Source organism: Dermacentor albipictus, unplaced genomic scaffold (genome assembly GCF_038994185.2).
Source record: "Dermacentor albipictus isolate Rhodes 1998 colony unplaced genomic scaffold, USDA_Dalb.pri_finalv2 scaffold_17, whole genome shotgun sequence".
Classification (NCBI taxonomy): Eukaryota; Metazoa; Arthropoda; class Arachnida; order Ixodida; family Ixodidae; genus Dermacentor; species Dermacentor albipictus.
In genome coordinates this window covers 8892666-8907241 of record NW_027225571.1, presented here as the reverse complement: position 1 = coordinate 8907241, position 14576 = coordinate 8892666, and the positions used below count along the sequence as shown (strand labels likewise).

At 46.0% G+C, this 14576-nt stretch overlaps 1 protein-coding gene across 1 annotated transcript in view; it reads right to left on the bottom strand.

Moving 5' to 3' along the window:
* LOC139052058 (uncharacterized) overlaps positions 1-13767 on the bottom strand; it is a 34176-nt gene extending 20409 nt beyond the window's left edge. Inside the window, exons 1-8 of the mRNA XM_070529126.1 lie at positions 13660-13767; positions 6892-7099; positions 6215-6321; positions 5823-6055; positions 4602-4776; positions 3822-3993; positions 3135-3235; positions 1515-1653 (exon numbers count right to left, since the gene is read on the bottom strand). Of these exons, the coding sequence (XP_070385227.1) occupies positions 1515-1653; positions 3135-3235; positions 3822-3993; positions 4602-4776; positions 5823-6055; positions 6215-6321; positions 6892-7099; positions 13660-13767 (1243 nt within the window). The remainder of the gene's footprint in view (positions 1-1514; positions 1654-3134; positions 3236-3821; positions 3994-4601; positions 4777-5822; positions 6056-6214; positions 6322-6891; positions 7100-13659) is intronic.
* Positions 13768-14576: the final 809 nt, after the last annotated feature.

The following is a 14576-nucleotide window of genomic DNA, read 5'->3' as shown; positions in this document are numbered from 1 at the left end:
CTTCTTTTTGGATTTAGCCATGTTTGCTGGGCTTCCCGCGTATTCTTGCGTTCCTTCTGCACTTGGACACGGCACCACAGCAGTATTGAACTACGGCAAGGTGAGAAATTTTGTTTGATAGTCAGCGAGGCATTTCAAGCAATCAGGCTTACGGCACGGAACCTAGAGCTGTGTCGCGCGATGTTGGCTACAAGAAGAATGCTTTAGTGAAAACAAGGGAACGCATTTACAGCCGCGCATGCGCACAGCGTCGCTCTTGGTTGCGCACATTGTTGCTTTCTTGGTAGCTCGTTGCAGGAGCGCTAGGAGGAGAGCGGAGGAGGAGGGTATGACGAAACCGTGAGAAGAAAAGAGTAGTGCCGCGCAAGACGGTCGCTGTGGCGACGACCGCTACGAGATGGCGCCAGAGTAGAGCGACATCGTCTGTTCACCGATGACACGTGGCGAGCGCGTCGAACGATGTCATATATGGAATCAAAGCACTGAGTTGAGTCCTGGGGTTTTACGTACCAAAACCACGATTTGATTACGAGTCACGCCATAGTAGGGGATTCCGAAATAATTATGAACAAAATAAGCATATGACTACCAGGGCATATGCTTAGCTTACCACCAAGGAATCTTAAACGTGCTCCCATTGCACAGGACACGGGCGTTCTTCCACTTCACCCGCAACGAAATGCGGCTACCGCGGGCATGATTCCATCCCGCGAGCTCGTGGTCAGCAGCGCCACACCATAGCCGCTAAGCAACCGCGGAAGGTAACAAAGCACTGCATGAGCGGAGTTCTGCCTGCGGCGGCTGCTATGAATCACGCCCACGCGTCACCCATGCGTAGCCTCTCACGATCCCCCTATAGCGAAGCAGTCGAGCCACACTTCGCTCCGGTTGGAATGTGCCTGATGGGACAGATTGTCCACGCCATCCAATATGTCGCGAAAGGAAAACACGTATAGATTTCGCATTAGGGAGTATCGTAATCGTCGGATAATTTTTTTATTTTATATTTTTTGTGACGCTCTCCCTGAGGTATGCATATTTATTTACGTGAAAGCGTGCAGGCACTGCTCATGCAGAAATGCAACAGTGGCTCAGAGGATTTGCTCCATTAGCCTATGCCTATAGCTGTCTGCCTGATCAGTTCGTATCTTTGGAGCTCTTAGTATATTCCCTAGAGTATCCCTTGTTTCCGGACAGAGCCACAACAGGTGGTAAATGTCCGTTGTAGAAGACGGAATCCCGCACTCCGGACAGTTCATTGGATCTTAAGGTGTTGGGCCCCAGGCCTACGTTACGGCACGTGTAAAGGCCGCCCCTGCCCATATTCTCCGAAGAGATACTTTCTCCACTTGGAAAGGATTACGGGGAAGGGAAGGGGACACATAAAGGCATTGAGGCACCTGTGTTTCAGCTAAAAGGATCGAGCGGGTGTCTGAAGGACGGGGTTCAGGTGGGAGTTTTTGGTGTGCACTTGTAGTGGGCATCATGCTATATTCCAAGACGTTATACATTACCTGTGCCGTACCAGCCTTCAGCGTCGGTGTATGTCTTATCCAGCCTTCCCCAGTACCCTCGCATAAGACCGGGGCCTCGAACTACGAGCTCACCATGCTGCATTGGACCGAGTGGCTTCCTCGTTTCGGTGTCGATAACCTGCAGCGTTGAGCGTGACGATTATAAGAAGGATCGGTACGCAGTGACATGTTTGTGGTCGCACTCACACAACATTCCAAAATTTGGTAACATGCGTTCAGTACCTCGGTGCAAAAATTTAGGGTACTAATGTTTAGGCTCACTTGGACTAGACTTCAAAAGCCAGTGGCAGGTGAGAAATATAAGTTTTCTAAAGCGTCAATGCTTTGTCGCGCACAAAAAGAAAAAAAATCACACAGAAACTTCTCTGGCAGATGTCTGAGTATGCGTGAGCACTGTGCCACTTGTTCATCTCCAAGCAGCCGGGTGTGCTCATCAACGTTATGGAACTTGATCCGACCAGTATAAACCCTTATCAATCCTCATCGGTCGTTCGCTTATCATGTTCAATAGCGAACATGATAAGCAGGTTTAATTAAGATAGAGTTAATTACAACACTTGACCCCACGACCATTAGTGTTAATTAAGGTTACCTTAACTAGTCACCGTTAATTCGGATATTGACACGTGTGCTTATCTTTATCGGGCAACCATGTTTCGCCGCTTAACAACTGTAAACGCAGAGCGAGGGACGCGCCTGCATGTATCCGACGTTTCTGGAAAGTTATCGACGCTTCTATCCGCGTGTCTGTTGTCGCCGAACCTTGTGTTATCAGATTTCATCGCGTGACACGAATGGTGTAGAACTTTGTGGAAGACACGCGGGTCCCATCAGTTAATCTGGAACATTCGACGACTGATCTATAAAAGCCGACGCGCTTGACCCGCTGATCAGATTTTCGACGATCGCCGAGCGTGTTCGCCGCTTTCGTTGTGCTATAAGTGTAGCCTGTTTTGTGGGCACAGGTTCGCTCAATAAAAGCTAGTTTTGTATTCCACCGTGCTGCTTCTTTCGTCACCGTCACTACCACGTGACAATATAATTTATTAAGGCACTAAAACCCTCGACCTTTGTTGAATTCGAATCCACGTCATCTGGTGTTAATTAAGGTGAATTAACGTTAATTTAGCGAAGCTTTCGCAAAACCACCACTACATTTGGTGAGAGGATTATGCAATGCTTTATTGATTGCTCGGATGCTTGTTTTGAGCTTGTTCTTTGTTAAAACGTATGCTGTTCTGTGTGTTGTATGGGTGATTTCAATGAATTTATGCACTGTTGGGTTCACTTTGCTGTGCGCTTATAGCCTAAGCCTTAGGCTGTAATAGCCATTGCATTTTTGGCTTGCTTACGGGGGTATCAGCCATTCGTTGTCTTACGTGACGGACAAATTTCGCCGTGGCTAGACATAGAAATATCATTTGAAATTAGAAGCTGTATTGTCTGTGGATAGCTCAGGTCTCGAGGAGGTGCTGCTAAAGCGCTTGTCATCTTATTCACAGTAAGCATCGGCCGGCTGCCGATCTTTCGAACAGTTCTTGGGAATGAATGGAAGGGTGTCAAGGTGGGCTCCGATTACCGGACATGCAATTTACTTACCATGGCTTCAAGGCCCATTCCTAGACGCCCGATTGATGCGAACCTGGGAGGTGAATCGTGGAGGCCTCCGGCTACGAACACGATCTCGGTTTGCCCGTACACTGAAGAATACCATTGAGATATTTGCGAACACTTACTAAGCAGCAACAGTAGCTTCGGTGCTCAAAACACTTTTATAAAATCTCCGTTTAATGATATGTTATCTTCAGCTCTAGAGCATCGATAATCGACTGGCGTAAACTACTCAAGCGATTATTGCAACCAGAATTTTCTTTTTGCTGGTGCACATGCACCCGGCCAGATCTTATGTCGTTCACTTGTCTATGCTTTCACGTTAAGGAATGCGTAAAGGCAACGAAAATAGTAAGAAAACAGTAATGCGTCTAAGCAAACGGTTCGAGCGCACTTCAAGGAAATGCAGTTAGTCTGTATCCATCCCTGAGCAGCCAATCAATCAATCAATCAATCAATCAATCAATCAATCAATCAATCAATAAATAAATAAATAAATAAATAAATAAATAAATAAATAAATAAATAAATAAATAAACAATAATTATTATGAAATAAAACGACTTATAGCTGCAATTGAAAGGAAGTCCTCAGTAGCCCACACCAATGTTAGTGGCGTGGAAAACATCGCAGAGTGATGGTTTGACACCGCTTAAAGACATACGTGAAACTCACTCTGGATGTAACTCTTGAGGTGTAGCTCGTGGAAAAGTCTCTTTGCGTCGTGTTCGCTGATATAGTTACTTCCCGTTGCTACGTACTGCAAGCGGCTGAGATCATAGTGACTGCGTTGCGGATGGTCCAGAAGGCAGCGGGCAAGATAGGGCACCGTGCTTAGCGCGGATACCTGTTTATAAGAATTATAATTACGAGTTTCGTTGGTCACATTGTAAAGCCCGATAATACCACAATTTGTAAAGTGAAGTAGTGACGAATAAAATGTGCATTTGCGTACGACTATCTTACGACGGCTCGGCTTGCGACATTTTTTTTTCGTTAGATTTACTGCTCCTAGCAGTCGGTTTCGTATGTATTTTGATCGGTTGGAGTGCGTGCGGACTGTAAGACTATTTACTTGCAGTAATTTTTCTTGAACTTTCCCTACTGGTTGCTATCCCTTCGCAGTACTGCGCCAACTCACTTAGCCAACATACTGAGTGCACGGCTTATTACATCACTGTTTGCATCACGTACGTGTCTGCAATGGATGTTCACGGAGAGCTTAAGGGATGCCGGAACGCCAGATTTCCTACGCAAAACAACTCGACAAGCCCAGCAACACAAACCGGCAGCTTTCTGTCATCGTCTAACAAGAACACGGAAATACTACAAACCGCAATAACGGCAGAACAAACGTCTGTGTTTCTCCCAGCGTAAGTTAATTTGAGCACAGAAGTGAGCTACATTCGACCAAGGGGGCTACTTGTAGTGTTTGCAACATGAATGCGTGCTCACCTTGAACCGTTGGAGCGCTTCTAAAAGTTCATCGGCGCTTGCCTTCTCGAGGAAGGCGCACGTAGCTCCCTGGACGATGGCTTTGCATGCGCAATCGAACAAGGCGTACACGTGACCAAGCGTGCCGGTGCACAGGAGGACGTCTTCCACCGTCAGACCCATGTGCTGCCGGTGGCTGCAGGAATAACCACGGAGATTTGGTGCATCTTACCTTCGTTCGAGAAGCGGAAAATCAGCGCCAGTCTCAGTTAACGGCTTTCAATGAGCGCATGCAGCCACCAATATAAATGCATAATGACTGGCTTAAACGTAAACATAAAACGAAGGTGCAGAGAGAAGACGCACACGAACGTTTCAAAGCTTTGGCGTCTCTATGAGTCTTGTGTGCCTGTTCTAGACTGCTTTGGTATTTCAAAATCGTTCACACGCACTCACAGAGCACAAAGTCAGCCTTAGTTTTTGTTGGTTGCGGTGCCCTTTTATCTGAGCTGTTCGAGTTGGTGAACAACCTTCGAAAACATAAACAATTGGTAAGTCAAAGGAATTTCCTGTCTCGTAAGTGCAATTAAAGGGCAGTTCAGGCAATTTTAACGGGAACACCCCCCGCACACGATTATATATATATATATATATATATATATATATATATATATATATATATATATATATATATATATATGGGTGTGTGTGTGTGTGCTCTCCCGCCAAAGCGCATAAACCGCCTGTGCAAGCGCAGGCTTTATGTAGCTAGCATAGCGTATTTATTAAAATTACTGTATAGTTAAACGTTGAAGACTCGCATAAGATGTGAAAGTTTAGCAGAAAAAATAACGTCGGGCGCGTCGGCTTTCTCTTTTATGTTTGCTTTCGTCCTTCGTACGGCCCACTAAAGGTAAAAATGCTGAACCTTTGCTACATGTACGGCCCTTGTACGAATGTGCAAGTAATGTTGTCGGCGTGCAGAAATTAACAAAACTTGCACACTGCTTAATCAATTTACGCAAGCTCGCAGTTAATTTATAATTCACAAATAAATTCACAATTTGCCCGTAATCAATTTACCATTTACGTAACTACGCTCTTAAAGGTACATAGGTAATCGATTTACGCGGCCCGTCATAGTGCTAACGCAAAAGAAAGCGAGGATAATTTCTACAAGTGAGCTTATCGCAGCGAAAAAACGAAATGCGAAATGCGCACCAAATGATTGTATATTTTTACCTGTTTGCCTGCAGACTGGCAACAAGCGAATCGTGGCAGTGCACAACCATCTTGGGCTTTCCAGTGGTGCCACTTGTCGAGTTCATGTAGCAGATACGGTTCACTTGGTACTCGACGGAGGGAGCTGCTAAACGACATGCGTCGGTGCCCATCCTGATTAACTCGCTCCACGTGACCACGGCGCCCTCCCCGTCGGGTGGTATAGTCGTAGTTTCGCCCAAAGAGATGATGTGCTGAAACGTGGACATAATTTTTTTTTAGGAAATCACTGCAGCGTACCGCAGCCCTATCGCTTTGTCGCGTCAACAGCAAATATTTCCATCGGACTCAGGTTTAGCAAAATGGCGCGTTTATAAGAGCGACATTTGAAGCCCTGCGAATAGGGATCTCACTTTGATGGTCGGTAGCCTTGCCTTCAGTTCGAGCGCCGAGTCAATATCGCTTGGCTCGCAGCAGATGGCAGTGAACTGAATGTCTTTCATCTTTTCTGTGAGAACATCTGCAAACAAGAGGTTTGCGCATTGGAATCGTCACTTGATGAACTTGCATGCTCTCTATGTTAACGCAATCTTCACCCGTGTTTCTGCATATATTTTCCAAATTTCAAATTGTGTCGCATTTCTCATCCCGAAGTATCGTTTTTATGCACCTGCAGAAAGCTTGCAAGAGTGAAAAAAAGACACGCGGCCAATGCTGGCGTGCAAGTCACTCCGTTATGCCTTGTCATACGTCGTTGCACAAAAGTACACGTTGAACCCCTCAACTCTATTCCGCGTCCGAACCCAGTCTTTAGATAGAACGATTATCCTGCCGAATTATCCTGGGGTAATACTGCGGTTATCCTGCGGAATGGTTATCCTGCTGTTTTGCGTTTATTTGTCCATGTCTTTTTTTCTTTCTTTAGCTTCAGTTTACTTTTCATCCAGGGAAAGATCCCGGCTATCCGCAGCATAATGATTGACTTGGCCGTTTTGTTGCTGTAAGCTTCAGATGATTAACGACATACGAGGTACTGACTAGTGGTCTCTTTCCTGCTTTTGTCAACTGCTAATCGGAGTGTGAGTCATACCAACTGCATATCCCGGGCACTCGTAGGCGACACCCACGTTGGCACAAGCTGCGCCCACAAGCATGGGCAGTAGCTCTAGACGATTGGCCACGATGAGACACAGTCTGTCACCGGCGCAGACACCTAGGCTTTCCAAGGCAGCGTGGACCGCCACCACCTGGTCGGCCAGTTCGCCGTACGTTTGCTCGTCGTGTGACGTGGCATTTATCTGGGAAGCAGAGAAAGATGACAGGCGTACTGTCTGCGCGGTCTCTGGCGCTATACGTTTTGTAAAGTGCGCATGCTCATTAGTGGCTCATTACCAAAGGTACACGAGCCATTAGGTTCGTGACTGACACTCACGCTGTCCCCGTGATGCGGGCCTGTTGCGTCGCTGATTCACTAATTATGGCAAAAATTGAATTTACTACTTTGCACTCACAGCCTGTGGCCAGCGCTCGTCACCGGGCACTGAATAAAAACCCGAAGAGCACTAGGCTGTGCAGTTCAGAGGTGTGCGATAACCTCTGAAAGCGCGGATGGCAGAGCTGGCGATGTCTTATTATAACAGCTAATAGACCTCGGTTGTTTATTACGTGTCGCAGAGTCATTCTTGAGGACCGGGCTCGTTCTTGACGCCTCCCGCAAGCTCCAGTACTATACATGTGCAACGGGAGCTCCAGTTCTTATCGGCCTACGTTTGTTGGCGTCGTGGTGGCCCATTGGCTATGGTGTTTTGCTGTTGAACCCGAAATCGCCTCACTCCGATAAGGGAGGAATGCAAAAAGACTTGTCCTCTGAGATTTAGGCGCACCTTAGTGAACGCCAGGTGTTCAAAATTTATCCTGAGCCTCTCACTACGGAGTGTCTCATAGCCCTTTATCTTTTAACTTTTGATTTGGAGCCCAAAGTAAATATTTCATTTGAATCGATACTTGTTCCTAAAAAAACTGGCTTTCAATGGCGTAGCAGCTGGTTCACACTGTACTGAACCAAGAATGGTAATTGTGTCCTCGAGTACAAAGGTTAGTTGTTAACGAAGTGTCACAGGTGAAAGATTTGTCAGCTGGGGCAAATTGTATAAACTTGTCGTTTGTAGAAATTTGGAAGTGTTTTCTGATGGCACTAAAAGTTCGTCTCCTAGTGAAAGTGCTAGGCCCAATGGTACCCGATGGGTGTAAAATGCAGTAAGAGGTTTCATCTTTCGAGTTGATAGCGCGAGCAAGAAATGAAAGTATGTAGAATAATCGTTCTACCAACTTTAATTAATCTTGGCATATTAGGAATACACGCACTGGCTCATTCAATAGAAAAACTGAGTTGCTTTTGCCTGTTCTGTTCCAAGCCGACACAGGACGCCTCCATGGAAGTTATACCTGTGCCTGCAGCTTCTCCAAGCCCGTAAAACTAGCTTCATAAAGTGGAGATTGTATTCCCTCCGTTGAAGATAGTTGAGGTGAGGATATATAAGACCTTTTACGTGCAATTGGTGTCTTAATGGGGTAACAGGAAATTGGTGATTGGCAATGTTCGCTCTTATGTTTCCCCTTATACAAATATGGCTCGGTATGCAATACAGCACAATTTTTCATTCCTTAGGCTTTGGACACTCAGCTAAGATTTCCTCAGCTGCATTACGTTTCCTGCAGAGCATTTTGCTTGCAGTGCATTCAGAAAATCATTAACTGAATGCATTGAGCAATTTCATGATATTTTATGTAGTTTATTGGTATTGATACGGCATAAATTTCTGCGGTAAAAATGCTTGCTTGGCAATAACTCGCCAGGCTGACTTGTGATTGCTTAACAACCATGGCACAATGTACCCTTGTGGGTCGATTTTCTTGATCTGTGAGTAAATAACTGAATAAACGAGTATTGTGTTTTTAAAGCATAACAGACTTGTAAAACTCCCTGCAGTAGAGTGTAAAAAAGCAGGTAGAACTTGTGCAAGTGACACATCCGTGAGTTTGATTCAGAAGTACGATACCTGGAAAGTGTTTGTTAGTGTGAATCGAGGTGCGAGTATTGGACGATGGGCATGCTTTATGAAAAAGAGGAACTTTGGTATGTTGACTGTACAAAAATAAACTGTTGAACGCAATCGCTCGCCCTGTATTACAGTGGAGCTCTTAGAACGTCGCTGGGTTTCGCTTGACGCTCTTCGCCGGGCTGGGGGAGAGAGAGCTCATAGAGAGTGAGAGCAGAGTATAAAAATAGCATAGCACAGCATAGTGATGCGGCGAGAGGGTGTAGCGTAGCGGGGGAGAAGGAGCGGCGCGGTGGGGACACAGGTGGTGTGACGTCATTGCTCTCCAATAAAAAACGCGCGCTAGCTTCGGCGGATTTAGAGAAGCTACCAGGTACACGGCGTCGGAGCTGGCATGCATCAGAGCTAAGGTGCGGCGGTTGCCGTGGCATCGCGTCGGTGGAGCGTCTGGCACACGACACCGATGCATATGGCGTCTCAACAAATCACTTCTGTTGCGGCGGGCGCTGAGTGGTCTCCGGATTTTCGCTGCTGCATACACATGCCTCATCTTTTCCGAATATTTTCTTCTATATCTTTTTGTCCTTAGGCCACCAGCTCAAGCCTCTAATTGCGAGGCACTGGCCTTTGTGTTATCGTACAGATTCTCCCTTATAATTTCTTTATTCCCTTTCTTGTAACTCTCCATGGTCTTTCTTTTGCTTCCATTCTTTGCATCGAATTCGCTCTCTCTGTGTTTCTCTTTTTCTGATGACTGATAGTTGTCAATTTACGTTTTAATTTACTTTGTACATGGTTGCCAACTTTCTTGACCTCTTCCTTGATTCTGTGTATATGCTTTTCAGGTACAGATGCTTGTGCACTTTAACCGCCCATTTATTTTGATCCATATGTTCCTGAGTCTTTCTTCAAACCTAATTTTGCTTTGCTCTTCTCTTTCAAAAGAGGTCCAACCCATGTCGCCCTGCACGGCACCATTAGTGGTTTTACCGTGGACTACCCAAAGTCAACCGGCCTACCGATCTTTGCTTACCTACCAACCCCGACAATGTATGCGATTTGAAGCATAGAATAGCTTTCGAGGACATTAGCGCTGGCGCGATTACTCCTTTCCAGATTCCACGCACAACCTCATATTTACTGTAGCTCCGAAGAGCAAACGGGGATATCCTATATCCCAATTGACATTAAGACTAAAAAAATAGAGCTCGGCAGGCCATATAATGCATAGGATTCATAACCGGTGGACAATAATAGTTACAGAATGAGCAATGGCGCAGCACTTCGCAAGATGACGGCAAAGACCACCAGCACAATACAACTCATTCGACGCATCATCAACAAACACGCGGGCATAAGCAAAGGCAGCGTCATACGACTCATACAAGCCTTCGTCATTTCTCAAATAAAGTACACGGTAGCGTTTCACAATTGGACGGTAGTGGAAAGAAACAAGCTCAACGCCTTCATACGCAAGGCACACAAATGTGCGTTGGGACTTGCGCCCGTAGTCAGCACCACCAAGCTCTTAGAACTAGGCTTACACAATACGCTCAAGGAAGTCGTGGAGACGCAACAAGTGTACCAACTCGAGTGCCTATCCAAGACCCGCCCGGGCATACACGTACTCGAAAAGCTCGGCATCATATACCACACGCAGCACGGCATAAAAGTAGAAATTCCAAGAGCCATACGGCGAGGAACTATATGTACCCCCATTGCCTCGAAACATGCACCCCCAACACCACACGGGTAGACGTAAAGCCAGGGCACAGCACATGAACCAAAGTTACTCCATTAAAAAGGAGGCGGTCTTCACCGACGCAGCCCGTTATCGAGACAGGAAGAGTTTCGTGGCGTAAGTTACTAGCCACTGAGGCAACCACCTCACGAGCGTCACCGCGAACACGGCCCATGCCGAAGCGGCAGAGGAAGCGGCCATAGCACTGGCCCTCACACAAACCAAGCGACATACGTGATCTGCGATTCGCAAACGGCAATTCGCAATTTTGCAAATGGGCGCATCTCGCAAGAGGCGTATCACATACTCAAGCGACATCCCATACACCACGGAGAGGCCGACTTCGATAACCGAAGGCATTTGCTACGGATCTCGGCACACATTTGATTGAGCACCCCCAACGAAGCGGCTCACCACGTTGCTCGAGGCCTCACTCACCGAGCATCATCGGAGGAAGAGCCCCCGCGGGGTACTGCAAACGTCTGGGCGTGGGAGGATCGTATGACCAGGTTCCATGGCATCACGGCACGCTACCGGCTACAAAGACGCCTATACCAATTCCCTCACGCTAGGTTAGACAGGACGCAAGCAGTACACTTCAGACAATTACAAACGGATTCTTACAGAAACCCCAAACTCATGCACACCATGTATCCAGACATATACACTACAAACAGATGGACATCGCGTGGCGAGGTTGCCACACTTAATCACATGTTATGGGAGTGTCAACACTTAACAAACAAGTCGGGCAGTGCCGACCCCTCTGTATCTTCCACCGCCAGCCTCCGCTCGCGCTGGAAGACCGCACTGCTCAGCTCAAACCTGACAGCACAACTCTGGGCCGTCCAGCGAGCCGAGGAAGCAGCTTCGAGACAAGGTCTCGGAACCGCGTCCGCGGTGGGTGCCCAGACCCACTAAAATGACGCCGGACTCGAACGTTATTGATTTTAAAATAATGTTTACGCTCTATGTGTCTGTAAATATTTTATATTGTCCTGTAGTAGCACTGTGTCGTCCACATACATCAGTCCGGGGACCTTATATTGCACCATTTGTGCATCACGCATGTATGATAAATTAAGCCCTAACTCACTGTTTCCATTCGCCTTTCCATGCCTTTAACATAAAGCATGAACAACAATGGAGACAGAGGACGTCCTTGCTTCAGTTTTTGGTGGATTTGCACCACTGTATTACATTTTCGGTCTTCCCATACAATTTGTACTCGGTTGTCTCTCACCAGCATCACGAAATTCGCATACAATGTCCCATAACGATTTCCTGGCTACGTTGTCGTAGGCTCGTTTAATATCCAGAAATGCCATCCATAAAAGTATATTCTGAGCTACTGAAATTTCTGTGCAATGAGTTAGTAGAAACAGATGTTATCCTCTAAGCGTCTGCCTGGTCTGAACCCATTCTGTACTTTCCCCAGTACATTTTTTTTCACCCATTTACACATTTCTAATATTATGGCTTATATTGCCATTCTCTATATCACCGACGTTACTGTAACTGGCATTTACGAGCTCGTCTTATCATTATCATCTTTGCCTTTGTAGATGAGGTTCATTTTGCTTTCACGCCATCCAACCGGATTTTTTTTTCTAATCACATGCTCCCTCTGGACATGCCACGCGACCTAGCATCGCTGCAGCAAAGTCCGCGCATACCCAGTTGTCCAAGATGATGTAACAGAGGTTCATTGAACAGCAGCACATATTCAGTGGCACACACTAAGTGGCCCATGTCTAGTGACCCTAGGGGCCCCTGGGCCACATATCCAAGCTGGCGTCAAACAGGTTCATGACGAGAACGGCCAACATTTAGACTGCAGATTTTCAGGATCGGTCCACACTTTTAGGCAGCACTCTCTTTGGGATTTCACCATTCTTTAAAGCGAAATATTTTTTTTGCAAGCCCTTCCGGCATTTCCTGGCTATGGCTGCTGGCTGGGCGCTGCCTCTATGCCAATAACTCGTGCGCAGGACAGCACTAGCATCTTTACAACCCATAGGTACCGGGGCTGCTGGCCTTGTTTGCTATGGCATCACTCGGTGATAAAAAAATGATACCTGTATGATCTCATTGCAACAAATATACATTAAGAGCACAATTCCTTCAATAAACTAAACCTTTATAACGTATATATGTATAATTAGTTATCCATTAGGCCATGTTGACACGTATATTTCTATCGTTGCAACGCCAACTGGCTCGCTGAAATGATTGCTGTGTGTAGACGACCATGATGTCCGTACTATGACAGAGAGAGATTCTTGTTTTGAAAAGAGGAAAAAATTGGGGTGAAGTACAGCGCATACATACCCACAACCAGGGATTGGTCAAGAAGCGTGCGGGGTACATGTAACATAAATAAGAAGCAACGAAATACGAGAAAATATAAGAGGTAATTGTAACTCGGGTGTGCGAGAGTACATGTGCGGGCGCCAGTTGCCATTACACCAAAGGACGCAGCAATGAAATGTGTAAATTTATAGCATTTCATTAACCACTTCACGAAAGGTTCGCCTGACATAGATTCCAAAATGTGCGTGGCATCTGCACAATTTGTTTTTTTTTGTTACAATGATAGATAGGCGGAAAGGAAACAGGTCTGAAAATGCCAACAATGCCATTCGCATTAAAAACTGCAATGCTTCTGACAGCGCATGGTGCATGATCCCTTTTTTGATTTCGTTCTGTTTTTTTTTTTCGAGTGGAGACTACTCGAATGGCACTTAGGTTTCTTCCCAAAATGATTCCGAGCATTGCAACGCTTGTTTGCTCAAGTCGAAAATACTTTGCGACGCTCAAATCATGTCGTCATGGCGACATATTTGAAAACGTGCTGCAAGTTTTTTTTTCATTACACTTTTTCTTGTGGTTGTTATTTTGCTAACGGCTTCGCAACCAAATATTCTGACAAAGTAGTGAATGAAAGCCGAGCTTTACTTTTGCTATACCTCTTTAATTACCTATACGAGGTGAGAAGAGCTAAAGCGCACCTTTTTTTTTCGTAGCTCTGTACCATTGACAGGAGATTACTACTCACCCATTTAGAGCGAGGGTTGAGGCGAAGGTGCTCGAGGATGTAGCCACCAAAATTCTTGTGAAAATCAAGCGCAACGTCGGCGAATGGGCTCTTCAGTATAGTCACCATCTGAAGGCACATGGAAATGTTTGTATTTATTGTTGGTTGTCTCCACTTATGTACAAAATTCATTCGTTGGTTTTGGTTTCATCGCCATTATTAAACACGAGGGCAAGATACTTCCTCACATGCAATTCGACTGGTTTTTATTAGTATCAGCTGAACCAAGGTTATCACTCTTTCTCATGTGCGTTTAGACATTAAAACATGTCAGTTAGCTTTTTACCAAAATCTTAACTTTTTTCTTGGAACACTTGGCGAAAGCGAACGGCTTTTTGTTATTTCGCACGGTCAAAGAAGAAAAAAAAACTTTACGTACCCTTTTTGGTTCAACTTGTTGCTGCTCCGTTCACCTAGCAGGCTCGTCACCCAAGCTGCTCAATTACATGACGTTCTAGGCTGTTGCCCATGCTCTTTTTATTGCAGTGTTGCCTTTCAGGCGATTATTCTCTCTCCTTTACGTGTGTGTGTGAAGGCTAGGTGCAGCGCCCCAGCAGACAATCTGCATTGTCGACGTGCTCCGGCAAACGGATGCTTCGCACTTGGTGCAGCTGGTCATGGCACTTGAACTTTGTATTCAAAACAACCCAATACATCAACCAAGCGGAAAGCGTGTCACTGCGCCGGATGTGCTTTCGTCCAACGGCAATCCACAGCCCAAGCCGGGCTCGGGCTGCACTGTTTGGAAAACAGTAGGCGACGTTACTTTTGACTATGTATATATACGATAATAGCGTGTGCGCGTGCGCTTCAGGGACCCGGCACAATTTGGAACAGCTGATGTTTCGGTAGGTGGCAAAAGATGCACGTAACTGTAC